Raw genomic sequence first — 16,255 nt, 5'->3', positions numbered from 1 at the left:
GCCCCGTCAGACTGGGCCCCCGTGCGTGAGCTTCTGTTTGAGCCGTTACCAATTAGCCTAATGAAGCGGCGATTCCAACACCCCGTGTGCCGTGTGAGATCCTGGTGTGCTTCTTCTTTTTTATTACACCATGCGTACTTGTTGAAGCCACTGCAATTAGAATCCGATCCGCAGTAGGATGAACGCCCTAGAAGTAACCGCCCCGGAGTGGTCTAAATCTCACTCATCCAGCCCAGGAGATGGATGTGTTTCCAGCATTTGCACGTTTCGTTTGGGATGCCAAAGGGAGTGTTCGTTTTTCTTCTTTCCTTCCCAGTGCTTTCAGTCAGTCATGCATCCACCGATAGCATCTTTCGGTGGTGTACAATTACTCCGCTTTTCTCGCTTCTCTAAGTCGTCGAAGAGTCGTAGTCCCCGGAGAAGAAGGTGAGAGGACCTTCTTGGGGGTTCGCGTGAGCGTGTCCATCGAATTGGGCTCGGTTTCGAGGCTCGATCTTGGGTAAGATAGATAGCGTACGCCAGGTTGGATCGTTATCTTAGATGTTGAGCCTAACGCTCGGATGCCCGTGTCGCAGGATGACAGTCGAATCTAGTGCATCTGGGACGTGCGGTGGCGCTGCTACTGCCTATTTGCCATTGGCCATTGCGGTCACGATCGTGCTGAATTCTGGGGCTGGAATTCCCCGCGCAACAACAACCGAACAAAACAAAAAAGAAACGACAAACGAGTCACACACACGTAACGTGCGCACATCCAACAAGCGATGGATCATAAACTGTCGGTCTCGCTGGGACGTGATGTGCAAGCGTTATTACCACCGAGCTGGAGGTTGAATGTCGATGTTTTAATAAGCGTATGCTAAAGTGGTAGAGTGCGTGTCACCTGAGTCGCAGTGAATGCTGAGGCTCTGGGGGCGGTTGAAGTAATTGCCGAATGACTCATCGGGACTAATTTTTGAGTGAATCACGTGTAAAGTGGACATGTTTCGCTGAGAAAATACCCAGTTGGATGTCTGTATGGAGTTTTTAATGAAATAATGATGTTAGACTGCATTTGAGGATATGAGACATTGCATCTAAAGCATACCATGGATGCATTTCAGCGACTATTTGACGAAGATTTTAAATTCTCAACTAAAACCACACTGTTTTAGAACAAACAGTCGCTGTTATACAACACTGGTATACAGAGCTAACGCCATCTAGGCGTTAAAATCGGTCGTGTAGTAGATGGCGCTGTTATAAATAATGAGCGAAAGAGAAAGCAATATAATTGAATGTTATGTATTAATGAGCTTTATGTAATATACATGTGATAAATCATCTCAAAAACATAAAAATTTATCAACTTTTGAACAACATACAAGACATGAGGAGTCATACAACACAAGTATTTAAATTTAACAACAGTCTGTTATACTGTTATACACCATGCGACGCTTCATCCTTGCAAATTTATTTACTACAGCAGTTTTTCTCGCATAATGTGTTCATAAGCTAATATAATATGTCTCACCCATGCCGTCAACCTGTTGAATTGAAAAGCAATCCACACTTGCATGCTGTCCTCAAATTACTACCTTTTTAACACGACTGCAACGACTCCTGCGCAATGGCTGCCCTGTGTCTTCAACTGAACTGAACATCAACGAGGCCTAAACAGCAACAAGGATACGCCGGGAAGCTCGCCACGACATCCATCGTAAACAAATAGCAACAGCTGTCATTCCGACGCTCACAAACGCGTTTCCCTGACCCCCTTTCAATCGCAGTGACCCAACCGCCAACGGGTTTGTCTCGTCACCTAGCAACACACCCAATCAGGTCGAGCACACGCGGTCGACGGTGTGTTGGATCGATGGAAATTTGCACATTGCTCAAACCTCCTGCCATTCGATCCGGAAATTCCGTCACATCCAGACGCGTAAGTCGCCACCGGGACACCTCACTAAACTTGCTTTTTCGCTTCCAGTGTAGCAGTTAAATTCCACCAAAAGGAGCAAACCCAAACCCACAGGAACATCCGCCGAGTGAAGATGAACGTGACGGCGCAACGTCGAACCGTCGGCCGTGCAGGTGGCGGCGGGAAAGCAATCCGTGGCGGCAAAGCGAAAGCCCGCAATGGTGCGACGAATGGTACGAACGACGGCAACGGGGCTGGTCCGGTCCCGACCGGCGGGATCGCCCCAAACGGGACCGCAGCCAAGGAAAAGCCCCCGCTGAAGACGCACGAAAGCTTCGAGTCGGACTCGTCCGATCAGGTGTCCTCGTCGGACGAAGAGGAACGCTGGAAGGACTCGAAGCTGTCCAGCGACGTGCCGTCCGAGTACTGGCACATTCAGAAGCTGGTGAAGTACATGAAGGCCGGCAACCAGACGGCCACGATCGTGGCGCTCTGCTGTCTGAAGGATCACGATCTCACGACGCAGATGAACCAGCGTGCCATCCAGGACTGCGGCGGGCTGGAGGTGCTCGTCAATCTGCTCGAAAGCAATGACATGAAGTGCAGACTGGGAGCGTTGTCCGTCCTGTCCGAGATCTCGTCCAACCTGGATATTCGGCGCGCCATTGTTGACCTGGGAGGTATTCCGCTGCTGGTGCAGATACTGTCGGAACCGGGCCGTGATCTGAAGATCATGGGCGCTGAGACGATAGCGAACGTTGCGAAGGTCCGTCTGGCCCGGAAGCTTGTGCGCAAGTGCAATGGCATTCCGCGGTTGGTTGACCTGTTGGATGTCAACATGAAGTAAGTTGCATTTCCCAAGCCCCAAGCTCCTGTTTTCCACCAGCTTTATACAAGGCGATTCGTGCCGTTACAGCTGCCTTCGCTCGCAACGTGACCAGCTGTCCGAAGAGGAGCGTGAAATGCTCGACATGGCCCGTGCTGGAGCTCGAGCGCTTTGGTCGCTGTCCGAGTCACGCCACAACAAGGAGCTGATGTGCAAGAGCGGCATCGTGCCACTGATGGGACGGCTTCTGAAGAGCGTTCACATCGACGTGGTGGTTCCGACTATGGGTACCATACAGCAGTGCGCCTCGCAGGCCAACTACCAGCTGGCGATCACGACCGAAGGGATGATCTTCGACATCGTCTCCCACCTAACGTCCGACAACCTCGACCTGAAGCGTCAGTGCAGCTCGGCCATCTTCAAGTGTGCTAGTGACAAGGTAAGCAAGGACACCTTTGGGGGTGGGTTTTCCAGCTCGCAGAGTTCAGGAACGGTGATGGTTTTGCTCTTCACTTACCGCCGAACGTCAAGACCGCTAGCGATATGGTGCGTGAGTCGGGCGGACTCGAACCGCTGGTTGGCATCGCTCGTGATAAGACGGTTCGTGACAACAAGCAGCTGTTGGCGGCTGCAACCGGAGCCATCTGGAAGTGTGCAGCTAGCGAGGCGAACGTGAAGAAGCTCGATCAGCTGAAGACGGTGCAGGTGTTGGTGCAGTTGTTGAACGACGAGAACGAGGAGGTGCTCACGAATGTGGTCGGTGCGATTTCGGAGTGCGTTAAGTACCAGAACAACCGGGAGATCCTGCGCCAGTGTGGTGGCATTCCGTTGCTGGTGAATCTGCTGAATATGACGCACGCACCGCTGTTGGAGAATATCGCGCGTACGCTCAAGGAGTGTGCCTCCGATGCTGAGAGTATGACGCTGATGGAGGACCTGGACGCGATCCGGTTGATCTGGTCGTTGTTGAAGAACTCCAACCCAAAAGTGCAAGCATTTGCTGCCTGGGCGCTTTGTCCATGCATCGAAAATGCGAAGGTAAGATGGATGAAACACGAGATCCTTTTTCACGGAAAGAACACGGTAATACGGCTCTCTCTCTGTGTTGCAGGACTCCGGCGAGCTTGTGCGAAGTTTCGTTGGAGCGTTGGAGCTGGTTGTTGGACTGCTCAAATCCCGGGATAATTTTGTGCTTTCGGCCGTGTGTGCAGCTATTGCGACGATCGCGCGTGATCGTGAGAATCTCTCCGTGCTGTCTGATCACAAAGTGATCCGGATGTTGGCCGATCTCGTGTACACGACGGACGATCTGCTGCGGGAGCATCTGGCAGCGGCCATCGCTAGTTGTGCACCGTATGCTACCAACACGCAGGAACTGGGTCGGCTAAAGACCGTCACTCCAATCGTGGGCTACATGGTCAGTAACAACCCACGTGTGCATCGAACGACAGCGATGGCGCTGCAAAAGCTGTCGGAAGACCCACAGAATTGCATCACAATGCACCAGGTAAGCAGGAACAAAACCGAGGGAAAACGAAGAGAAAGTTCTCACGCTGGTGCTGTCCATTGGGTTCTTTTGCAGAGTGGCGTCGTACCGTTCCTGCTGGAAACGGTTGGTTCGAAAGACCGCGAGCTTCAGGAAGCTTCCGCCGGGTGCTTACAGAACATCCGCAAGCTTGCGTTGCGAGCGGAAGAGCTCGAGCTTTGCGGCGAATGAAGCGCTTTTTTTTCGGGAGAAAATTTCCCACCGGAAGCTCATTTTCCGGGTTCAAACCGCACGTGTTTTCAAAATGTTTGGTATTTTCTTTTCATTTCGGCATAGTTTCAACGACACAAGTGAATGAAGTTCAACACGACGTTTGTTTTGGTATCGACTTTATTTCTCCTCATCATACGGATACATTCGTTTTGGGCGGGAGTTTTTCTCTCCTTCACACCGTTCGTGTTGCGGCTGGTTTGGCATTACGTTAAAAAAATAGTCCTTTAGCTACTACCCTAGCGTCCGAAAAATACCTAGAATACCTGTCTTTGGTGGCGCTGCGCGAAGGCATCAGTTCAGCGGGTGTGCACGGTTGTCGTCACTAACGCGAAAGTACAAAAGTAAACGGAATCACAATGGCGCGTCCGTGCCTTAAAGCATACGCGGGATCGTTCAGGATCGTCGCAGGACCTCCGATGTTCGATGCTCAGTAGCTGGCGTTGCTGCCTCGCATCGAGATGCTCATGCGGCGTTCGACACGGCCCACGTGCGGCATCAGCGAACCCGGGGGTGCGAATCGCCATCGTCGCGGTCTAGAGAGCAGCGTGCCATCGGTTGAGGCCCGTCCGCGGAATGGTTCATCGATGTCGGACTTTTGTGACGAGCAGCAGCTCGATTCGGACTCATCCGTCTCGTCTGGTTCCTCCTCCGTCCACGGATGCCGACCTGCGAAAGTGGTGACGGACGGACGTCAGTTTGTGTTATTTATTGCGCCTCTCGTGACGATGGCGAGTTGATTTGCCGGCAAGCGGACTCGAGCTAATCGGACGGATTTCGAGACGGCTGCTTGGGTTGTAAATTAGAGCAACATGACATTGATTTCTTGGAGTGCGTGCATGGGAAGCAAATTAATACACCAATCTTGTCGGCGCCGCCCGTTCCGGTATCTGATTTGTGTGGGCGCTTTGTTAATGATCTGATGACGTTTTGGAAGTGGAAAAAAGAGATTTTCCTCTGTCGCACGATTTCGTGTATCGGTTGTAATAAATGTAAGTAATAGAAACTATTGAAAAGATGTTTCGTGGAAAAATCGGAAATCATGGATAAAAACGTGGGCATCGTGATAAATCAACGTGATAAATTATGACCAAACGGATGGGATTTTTCCCGCCACTTAACAAGCTGTACTAAAGGTGTTAATGCTTGATCATGTAATATTACGAGTGCGATTTCAAACCATGACCGCGTATTGAAGCCGAAAAATGTTTTCAGAATCTGCATTCCCTGAAAGTCTTGGGTGCTTGGAAGTTTGTCACGAATCGCACGTAACAGGACGATATTGACCCATCGCACAGTCACACGGTTTCGTCATTCGAGGAGCGAAAACTCGTAGTAAAATTAACTGGAAAACGTTTGAACAGCGGTCTTCTAGGAAAGCAAATATCCCAGGAACTCAGCCCTGGGAAAACATACAACACTACCCAGTGCGCTGAAGGAGATTAATGCCAGCTTGGTGTCGGCTTATGACTTTGTGCAAACCCACCAAGTTGCTACAAATTTTCCGCGGACTCTCCAAGCTGCGACTCTCCGAAAGCATTAGTTTGTGGTTGGATGGAAGCAAAATAAGCACCATTCGTCCAATGAACGCCGCTAATGATTAGCTCAATTTGGTGTGCGATACTTCGAATCGCCGTCTTACTTCAAGTGGTCGTTCGTCGTCGAGTAAGAAGGCACTCGACGGGTTTTGCAACATCACGGAAATGAAGCTGAGACTTTTCCATTTCCCAACCACACGATCCCTTGAGGCAACATTTCGAAAGTGCGCCATTAAACGCAAAACAACACCACCCGCAAAAGCCGCGACGAAACAATCACGTAGCAATCGAATTCTCCACCACAAATTACAAGCACAAACTTTAAAGTTTCTCGCCAAGAAATTAGGAAACGGATACCAGAGTGGGTGGATATAATTGCTCAACCACCCGGAAAGTGGGTCACTTTACGTTGGAGAAACCTCAAGAGCACGTCTTCGGTCACAAGCCACAGTTTAGCTCGCTAACCGCAGCAAGCTCCTGTCGCGTAGGACCTTTCTCAGGACACGCTCATTTATTATTCCACGAAAACGCACCACCCATTCTGGAAGCTGAGGCGGATACGCCGTTCCGCACACCGGCGTGCGACCTTTCGACCTTTTTTTTTGCAGTGCGGCTTACCGAGTATAACGATGGACTGGCGCTTCTCGTGGCTGAGATCACAGTTGCAGAACGGGTGCACGCTGTCCGGGCTGAGGATGAGCTCGACTTCCGAGTGAAGATCGTGCACGTCGCTGGTGGAACGTTTGAGCTTTGGGTAGCGCGAAAGGACACGCCAGAAGCGGCACGCGTCCCGAAACACGCCATTCACCTGTTCGATGCTTTCACGCACCGATACCTCGTGGAAGCAGGCGCAGGAGATCTCTTTTGCGCGCCGTTGGCCATCCTCGGTGCTGACCATTCGGTCGCCTGTTTGGTCGATCTTGTTGCCCACCAGGATGACTGGCACGTCCAGCAGGGGGTCCTGTGAAATGTAGAATGTAAGAATTAACAGAGCGGCATTAATTTCTCATGCACTGGTAAAATTTTGCTGTGGAAAACCGGTGCTGGAAATGTGTAATTAATAGCAAAAATTCGTGGAATTTATCATTCTTCAACTGCAATACATATTTGAGGGAAATTTCCCACACGAATAATGAACATTACTTCCTTTCATTCTGGTCCGTTGCGTTACTGTGAGATATTCTTATGAGTATTCCGAAGAACCAAGTTAACAGTAATGAAATGTCGAAAGCTTTTTTGGCAGGATGTGGAAATGAATTACAAATGAGAGAGAAAGTTAGACAGAAGAAGGTACTTAAAAATGGAATTGAATTTTCAGCGTACGACACTGCATTATTTAACAATAACTCCTCGAATTTATGCGCTTTTGTTCAGCGGTCTCAATTTACTCGTAAGCTGTTTCAGTTCAACTTGCAATACACAACCGGTGATAAGGTTATTTTGTCGTTTTGTAAAACATTCCACAGAATGATTTTTTTTCACCTAGCGGCATTGCGATAGCGCTGAAAGTTCTGGTGAAAACAACGAACCAAGATTCCATCGAAAAACATAACACCATATTGTGCCAGCGCGAAACGTTGTCTGAGCCGAGATCTTGCTATTTGCTTCGAGCTTCAACAGATCAGGTGCATATGATCCCCGGAGGGCACCAGCCCGTTGTGGGAATAATCCACTCGATTGCGTATCCTCCATCCAAACGTAAACTCCCTCGTTCACTCTCTCTGATACTGTTCACCATTGCCTCCGGTCCAATGGCTAACGAAAAAACGGTGTGCGCTTGCCGTGGGTTCGCTCGTGTGTTTATTTCGCATAATAATTGGAAAATCTGCAGCACGTGCCGGTGCTGGTTTCGAAATCAATAAATTAAATGCCGTTTCCCTTCTCGGTGTGCGCCGTGTCCCAGATGACAGCGGTGCGCCAATAACAAATTACGTTCAGCAGGCAGCATCCGGATGCATCGAATGGTATTGGCCCAACACGTTGTTCGACGACTCCGGAACGTATGCAACAGACAACATTCTTGCGAGCTGCCACACGCCAAGCGGGCTTCGGTTTAATTGACTGCCGGAATGCCATCGATCTGGTTTTGTTCCCGGCTGGGGCTTGGCTGGGGCGAGAAGATAAATCGCGTTTGCCTCTGTCATGGTGACATCCTTGCGAGGAATCCTTGCGCCACTGCGAATCGGCTTCGGTTTGTCTCGCTTCGAGCGGTGGAGAGATTTGCGAAAGCCAACCCAGAGAAACACCTTTAGCCGTGCCGACTCTCGGTGGTCTGTTATTTTCACTTTCAATATTCCGTTTGTTTCGAGCGCCGTCCAAAAATGGACGGTATTATGCCGGCATTGCAGATATTTCCGTCCCGAAACGCGCACACCGAAATTGCCAATCAAAATCAAATAAAGCAAACATTTGAAGAACGCAACCGGTACCGGTACCGGTTGTACTATCGAGGGTCAGGCTGGACTGGGCTGGAAAAAAGAACGAGTGGCATTTGACCTGCAAAAGCGGAGCCACCGTGAATGAGCACATTTTCACCCGAACGGAACGGAAGCGTACGAAACGCAGAAAATTAATCGAAACCTTTCGCTGGTGGGTTTTTGGGGTTATTTTGAAGGAGAACGGACCCACGGAAAGTGGGAAAACGAACCTGTCAGTGAAACAAAAACGATTCCTCCAAAGAAGTCGATGAAAGCAACAAACACGGAAAAAAAACCAGGCAAAACCGATAATGAAAGCGAATGTCCAGCATAATTGGTCCTAAACAGTGGGCGGCTTCGAAAGATCAAAGAGCTGAAGCGTACGTACCTTGTTATAGGAACCCAGCCGACGGCGCCGTTTGTTGTAGTTGATGAGGAACTTGAGCCGGTTGCACTCGTCGAAGCTGCACTTGTCCGCGACCGAGTACATGAGGATGAACGCCTCCGCCCAGCGGATGTTGGCCTCCAGCGTCAAGCAGTCTGCCTCCTGTCCGAGAGAGAATGAAATAATGAGAAAAAGATCATCGTTAGATTTAGGTTTCTGCGATTCGAAATCCCCTAGACAGGATGCTTACGTTTGGCTGACCAGCGGCGTCCAGTATCTCGAACAGGACGAACTCGTTGTCGATCAGGGTGTTGAAGGTGTACACTTTCTCCAGGTTCGGATCGTACTCGCCGATAAAGCGCTTCGTAATAAACCGAACCACCATCGCTGGGGGAGCGAAAAAAAAGGAATGCGTCAGCAATGGAGAAACGGAAGCGGAGCGTAAAATATTGCCAGAAATTAAATTTCAATTCCTTCCAGTCTGAAACTAATGCGCAATTGTGCCATTTCCTGCTGCGGGAACAATCCGAAACCGGGGGAGAGGGTCGCTTGAAACAAAACAAAAAGGTCCAAAAAGGTTGCTTTCGAACGGATCGTTCTCGAGAAGCGCGGATGCGAGCTGCCCGTACACAGGAACACGGTCCAGCTTTTACTACCGAGAGGGGGAATTTTTGCGAATGACCTGCGCGAGAAAAAGCAACCAGAAAACGCGCGGACGCACGGGAAAGCGCTCTTGATAGGTATTGCGTCGCAATCGAGGTCGGAATGCGGAACGATCGCATGGTAGGCACGTTAATCAGCCGGCATTTTCCGGTCCCTTTTCAGCAAAACTTTGCAAAAATTCAGTATTTAATTCATGATTTTCTCTTCCACTGAAAAGCTTTCCATTCGTTTTGTCAAGCCACAGTGGGGCTAATCCGGGAGACGATGGTAAAGGCCATTGGCATTTTCCTGCTCCAATGGTTCGGCTTCGGAAAACCGTTAATCTGTGCGCATGAATCGGAATGAACCGACACGTGAAGCTAATAGGCAAATTTACGGTAAGAAAAAGTAAAAAAAAAACCAGCTCCATTCGAGGAACTTTTTGTGTTCTTTTCTTCTACGAACGCCTCCAAACAGCTCATTCACGAGTTTGGCTCGAGGTAAGGAAGCGAACCAGATTCAACAGGTGTTTGCACGGGGAGGGTTTTCGTATTTCGCGTCGGGTGCGATTTGATGACGTTAACGGCGAGACCACCTACCGTTGAACGCATATTCTCTTCCCCGGTACGAAGGAAAGATAAGGAACACCGACACGGTTCCGATGAACGCTGCGAGCGCGTGCTCGCGGAACGATGCCCCATTTTTCCAACAAATTGCTACAGATGCTTGTTATTTCCCACCGGACAGGCAGGCAGGTATTGGGAAATGCTGGTGCAGAACCCCAGGGACTGGCAAGAAATGAAAGCGATCTTTACGTCGTGGGCTCACCTGGGGCTCGATTTGTTTTTAGATAGTAAAACAATGTACGCTATTTATTGGTTGAAGTTTTTTTACGTATGTACAATCAAATAAATGCAAACCGTGGATGAAATGATGCATTATGTACTGGAGCTCAGTTCCCGAGGTGGTGACGACGTCTCAGCGCCAATTGCGCCTCGCATGTGTGTTGCCAACGGAAACTGAGTTGTCGTAAAAGCGATGGAAAAATTAGGAAAGCGTACGCGAAGAAGTCAAAAAAATACTACGCACGCACTCCCTGCATTTCTTTGCCCTAGCATGCTCGCAATTATGAGTCCTGCCATCCCTCTGAAGCACTCCGAATGAGTTTCAATTATTGTTCAGCTGCCATTGGAGACAAGCTGAAAGATTACATTTGGCACGGGTGGTGGCAATTTTCTCCTTCTATGCTTCAACGCTAACATGCATGAAATGCGTAACTTTACGCGCCGTACGAACGAAAAGCTTCAGCACAAATGGTGAAAACTTGTTTAAGTTTATTTAATGTGCCAGTAAATTGTAGACCGCATGATAACGTCATCAGCGACTAGTGGAACCAATTAAACCAAGCCAGCCATCGCTGGCGTCACATGGGAAAATTCCTCGTTTTAATAGGAAAGTTGGCCGATAAACTGTCTTGGCAAGGTTGTGCTTTTATCTACCAATTCAGTCAGCATGCGGAAACGATGGCGATGCTTTTCGGAGAATTATTAAAGACATATACCTTTAAGCTGGAGTTGACGTATGTTTCGTAGCGCGAGTAAGTAATGCTAAAATGGTCCTATCAATTGAATTTTTAGGAACGCCATGTGTTACTTTTTGGGAAAATTAAAGACAGTTATTCAAAAACAAATTTAAACGTACAAAAAAATAATTATAAAGTAGACATTTTGAAGTTCATGCAATGAGTTATTCAAATTTTAATTTAGAATAACGATCTTTACAAGCTTTCAAACCATACCAGACATTTAATTTAAAATGAAACTAACACTGGGATGTTTGGCGAAATCATTGGTTGCTCACTTGTAAGCATTTTAGCCATTAATTGTTTGAATATTCTCCAAGGAAAACATTGCAGAAACAATTTTCTAGCCCCACGACGTATCTCCCTACGACATCAGATGGTTCATTTATCTTAATCACAGGAGCCTGAGCTTTTTCGTGCGACTGGAAACTGAATCCAAAAATCCGAAACCCTCACATCACTGGCTGGTGAGAATGTCAACGCCTACTCTGCTACTGTTCTAGCAACATAGTCTAGTGTTTCTTTTTTCACCCTTCCCAAGATCGCATCTGCTAGATCGATCGCATCATCCCTGCGACGACCCTGCGGTTAGAACATTCGCGCATTACTTGCGGCTTATCGTTCAACGGTTGTCAGTGAATAAATGAGCCTCCGAACAGCCATCGAGAGGCTTAGGAGACGTCCGTTGCAGGAAACGAATGAAATATGATACGAACAAGTGCGGCCTAAAACAGAGCGACCACCACCGTCGAGTGGCACTTGTCAGGGTCGGGGTCTAAGAGAGAGCGTACAAATGTGATTGGAAGAGCTGGCAGCTTCCGCGGCAAATGTGTGCTGTTAAAAACGGCACAATGCAACCGCGAGGCTTGTCGCTCGTGACATTGATGGATGAAATTTCAAACCCAACCCAATGGGGGCGGGAAAAAGACCGATCTATCGATAAGTACCGCGTATCTGTGGGACACGGTTGAGTGATGACACAAGCGAGCACGCCCCATGGGAGCCCCAGATGACGGCATCGATGTGATTAGTAGCTGACTCTAATTCCACAATCAACGTCATCGAGATTTTCGACGCACGCTCATCATCTGATTGACACCGGGCGGCTTTAAGGGTGGTGCCGAATGATCCGATTGACGCTGTCGAAAGGCATCAATACATCGCATTGAGGTGTCTCAAATTTCACGACAGCAGGTTGATAGAACCTATCTATCCGCGGTGAGATACAAGACACGTTGTAGAAGGAGCCAAATGTCAAGGTCAGAGGCAAATGATACCCTACTCCACACAGCTGTAAGACTTCTCCCAGAAACGGGTCAAGGCTGCTAACAGTGCATCGATTCTGAAGAACTCCTATTGACCTAGGTCCGGTAGGCGGTGTTCGATAAGAAGCAGAGATAAGTATCCATTAGTGAGCTAATGTTTGACTCACTTCCTAGCTCGATCCGATAAAAGTAAGCAGATAGTGTAGCACTAAATCCCTGCATTGTAATTTCCATCACGTGCATCTTGCGGTAAAGCGCGGCTTTCTGGCAACTGCATCTGGATTGCATCAAGCGAGCTCGCGCTGCAGAAAAGTGAATGCACGTGAACTTCTGTGGAAATGGTGTGTTTATTTATATGTTTTGAAGGCCCACTCTGGCCCACTTGCAGCTACGCGTGGCAATCATAATTGGTTGTTTTGATTTGACCGAGTATCGGGCGTAATTTTTACTCCACATATAAAATTCTCGTCATTAATACGAATTAATGGTTCTAGAAAGAACTTATAAAAACTCGTTTAGTAAATTTAAGTTGTAATTTAGTTCGTTAAGCATGTACAAAGAATTAACTTTTGAATGTTGAAAGGATTTGAAGAACTGCGATCTTCGGCTGGGAGTTTATTCGTCCCCGATGGAGACGCCCAGTACTTTGTTCAAACTGGAAGTTGGATCGCGCGGGTTTATCAACCTGATGGAGTCACCTAGCGCAATTCCAACAGCAAAAGTAAAACTCTTTTACAGTTCACTTGTTTCACTGCGCACGTAATTGCTCTCTGAGTGGAAAGTTGCCTCTTTCACAGCTAGTCGAAGAACCTTCACCTTTGTCAATTGATGGCTTTTTTTTATGCGTGGTACGAAGTCTGTCGCCATTCCAAGCACACACTCCCGTTGGTGGTGGTGCTACGGTGCGAAAGAAAAACGAATGCAACGACAACACCCCGCATGTTGACTGAACATATTTGATTTTCGCACCCTCTCTTCGACCTCCACACCAAGCCCTCCCAAAGCTAACCTCCCACGATAAACGGCGAGCTGCTGAACTGCGCATTTTCCAGCCAACAAATCCCTGCAAACAAACATGCTCAACCACCCACCCAGGGTGTGGGTGGACCAGCCTTCTCCGGGTGGCTTTGACCCCCTCGCGGGTTGCCTAACTAGCTCACTATTGGATCCGAGATCTTACCAGGCGCACCGTCGCTACCTGCCGTAATTGAGTTCTTTCATCGCGCGCATTGTTGATGTTGATTTGAAGGCAAAGATTTTCCTTTATCGTATCGTCACGACGCCGTCCCCCGTCTGGACGGTTGCTTTCGGTGTGGTTGAGCTATGTTTGCCCTCACGGAGAAGAACGAACAACCGCAAAGGAGCGGCGCAAGTGAAATGTAAATGGCTGCCAAAATGCGCCTTGGCGGAAAATCGACTCAGCTTTAAGCGTTCCGTTCGCTCGCGCCAGCCGGAAAGAGAATCAACTTTGCCGTCGTGACTCACTTCCGGGAAGGATCCGGGGTCGAGAACCCACGCCGGAGCCGGGGCGTACTTTCAAGCCTCGTCGAACACGACCCACGGGCGCTTGGTTGGGATCGGTAATTGAACAAAAGGATTTTGCGCGACATTTAAAACCTCCGTCCCGATCGACATCCGGAACCATGGGCCGCTTTCGTCGGGACATTTTTACAAGGATCCCGAGTCTGGCACGAGGAATCACTTAAGATGACCTAATTTCCGGTCCACCCAGGATCGCTCAAGGCTGCGAGACCGCGCGCAAAGGGATTATATTTTAAACCACTCTCATCAATCTTTCCGCCGTCGGAGTTGGCAATCCGAAGCGCCTGTCACCTTTTTCCACCCTGAAAAGGGATACGGTGTGTGTGTGTGTGGGTGGGTGTGTGGTTTCGGCACTTCTCCATCTCACACCCCGCACGGATCGGCCTCCCATTTTCAAGCCTTTCAGGCCGCAGCGCGTGTGATATCCTTGCGAGGATTATGGCTCCATCCCACCGTTATCCTAACATTTATCACTCTTGCGTATCCGTCCGGCGGTTCGGATCGGTTTCGCTTTCGTTTTTGCGCTACCGAGCTGGGGGGGAGAAAAAAAGGTTTCACTTTCACCGATCACCGCCACAACGGAAACCACGCTAAATGTCAGCCCCAGGGATCTGTCGTGTGCTTAACAATGCACGAGAAGATGCAAAAAAAAAATTGCTTCACGCATTTTTCAGAGGCACTTGCGAGGAGCTTTTCAAATTCACTTGATTTCTGAGAGCAACAGCATATGGCGGATCAAATCGAAATGCGTCACAGCTGGCACAACTAAATATGAATTTATTTATGATCATGTTAAACACGAACAAAAAACCTCTTAACTATCCTCGAACGAGGTTTTAAAGGTCTCTTGTACTAGTACGATAATTGAACTCCTCGCAGAACAGAGAGAGAGAGAGAGAGAGAGAGAGAGACCTTTGAAGGTCAGCGTTCAATACGGCAAGATTGTTGCGGTGGTATGTAACACTCGCCCCTACAGCCATTTGTGGGGGCTATTTTTAGCGCATTATTAATCTAACCCATCCCTCGCTTACTTCCGTGCGATCGCATTTGACTACTTCGATCGTGGTATTTTTGTGTTTCCCACTACACGCGAAATAGATCGATCCGGCACCCCGGCACAGCTTACGGATGGCCGCTAGCTCAATTCTATCGTAGCTCATCTCCCGCCCATTCATAAATCAGCCCGTGGAGAGTGCCTCACTCGAGAAGGGCCACCAGCGCCACCTACTCACCTGTTTTCCCGACACCACTCTGGCCGAGCACCATCACGCGGAATGGTTTCGGCTTCGGGTGCAGACCCAGCTTGGCCAGCGACGATTTCGGCGAGGTAGTGTTCATGCTGGCCACCTGTACCCAGTTACTAGCACTTCTAATTGCACAACGCGACCGTTCGAACTAATGACGCGGCCCGGTGCTCACAATAATCGCACATAATTAGTCGACCGTAGCTGGGCAGCCTCGGGAAGGACAAAGTTCGGCACATTAATTACGTACTCGACCGGGCGACACGGGGCACCCGGGAATTCAGTACGCCCGTCCGTCCCGTGGTGGGCGCAAACATTGCCTGACTGATGGTTCGGCAGCACGCTCGTGCGTATTTCGTTGCCGGGGGGAGAAAAAAAAACAATGCCCCGAGTCGAGAGAAAAACACAACGCTGAACCGAGCTGGACGACGTGTGGAGGTAAATTTCAATTATCACTAAACAATTTTCATCCAATCAAGCGTGTAAACTTTTCCACCCGAGAAGCGGGCGAGGGCGTACCAGTCTATTTGTTCACTCGCACACGGATTCGCTGCTCGCGAAGAAGGTGTTCGAGAGGAGGTGTTCGATTTATTTCCATCCACCCGCAGATCAAACACGACCCACGCTCCCGGTAGATTGTATTTACTTTCACCGATCTGTTTGCCGCACGCTTGATGAAGCGCGGACGGAAGCCGAGCTGCAAAGTTTATGTGCACTACTGTACCACGTGGGAAGTGGTCACAACCTACACGCGATCGACGGCGGCTAACGTGTAGCTGCCGTGATCTCCACAGCCCATGATGAGACAGACAGCATGCAACGGTGCGACTCCACCGAACAACTGGAACACTAAACACACGGTCGCCCAGTCGTATTCGGAGGTTCAGGAGGCACTCGATGCTTTGAGGATGACTACGACACACTACGGAACACAACGGAGGCACAACACTGGACACGCGCTTACGGCAGGAGGTAAATGTTACTCTAGTTGTCCTTGTACATGCGATTTGAATTCAAACACTACAACCGTTTATTTTAAAACATAAAAAGCTATCAAACTTCAAGATTGGGAAAAAAGAAAACTGGCACAGCGACACACAAAACGCGCGCAAACACAACACGCCAGCAACGGAAAATGGTCCACACAAAAGAAAA

General features: G+C 49.1%; 2 protein-coding genes across 2 annotated transcripts; one reads left to right on the top strand and one right to left on the bottom strand.

The window, feature by feature from the left end:
* The first annotated feature begins 2,036 nt into the window (after window positions 1–2,036).
* On the top strand, window positions 2,037–4,446 carry LOC128725105 (armadillo repeat-containing protein gudu). The gene is made up of 5 exons (XM_053818825.1): window positions 2,037–2,746; window positions 2,820–3,168; window positions 3,261–3,767; window positions 3,841–4,236; window positions 4,312–4,446. The coding sequence occupies exons 1-5, from the start codon at window positions 2,037–2,039 to the stop codon at window positions 4,444–4,446; spliced, it is 2,097 nt and encodes a 698-aa protein (XP_053674800.1).
* Window positions 4,447–4,629: 183 nt separating this feature from the next.
* LOC128725777 (ras-related protein Rap-1b) lies at window positions 4,630–15,194 on the bottom strand. The gene is made up of 5 exons (XM_053819548.1): window positions 15,089–15,194; window positions 9,076–9,212; window positions 8,829–8,987; window positions 6,610–6,984; window positions 4,630–5,134 (listed from the first exon to the last, which is right to left on the bottom strand). The coding sequence occupies exons 1-5, from the start codon at window positions 15,192–15,194 to the stop codon at window positions 4,916–4,918; spliced, it is 996 nt and encodes a 331-aa protein (XP_053675523.1). The 3' UTR covers window positions 4,630–4,915.
* Between the last annotated feature and the right edge of the window lie 1,061 nt (window positions 15,195–16,255).

This window comes from Anopheles nili, chromosome 3 (assembly GCF_943737925.1).
Source record: "Anopheles nili chromosome 3, idAnoNiliSN_F5_01, whole genome shotgun sequence".
Taxonomy (NCBI): domain Eukaryota; kingdom Metazoa; phylum Arthropoda; class Insecta; order Diptera; family Culicidae; genus Anopheles; species Anopheles nili.
The sequence above is the reverse complement of the archived record's forward strand: the minus strand, read 5'-3'. Positions and strand labels throughout refer to the sequence as shown.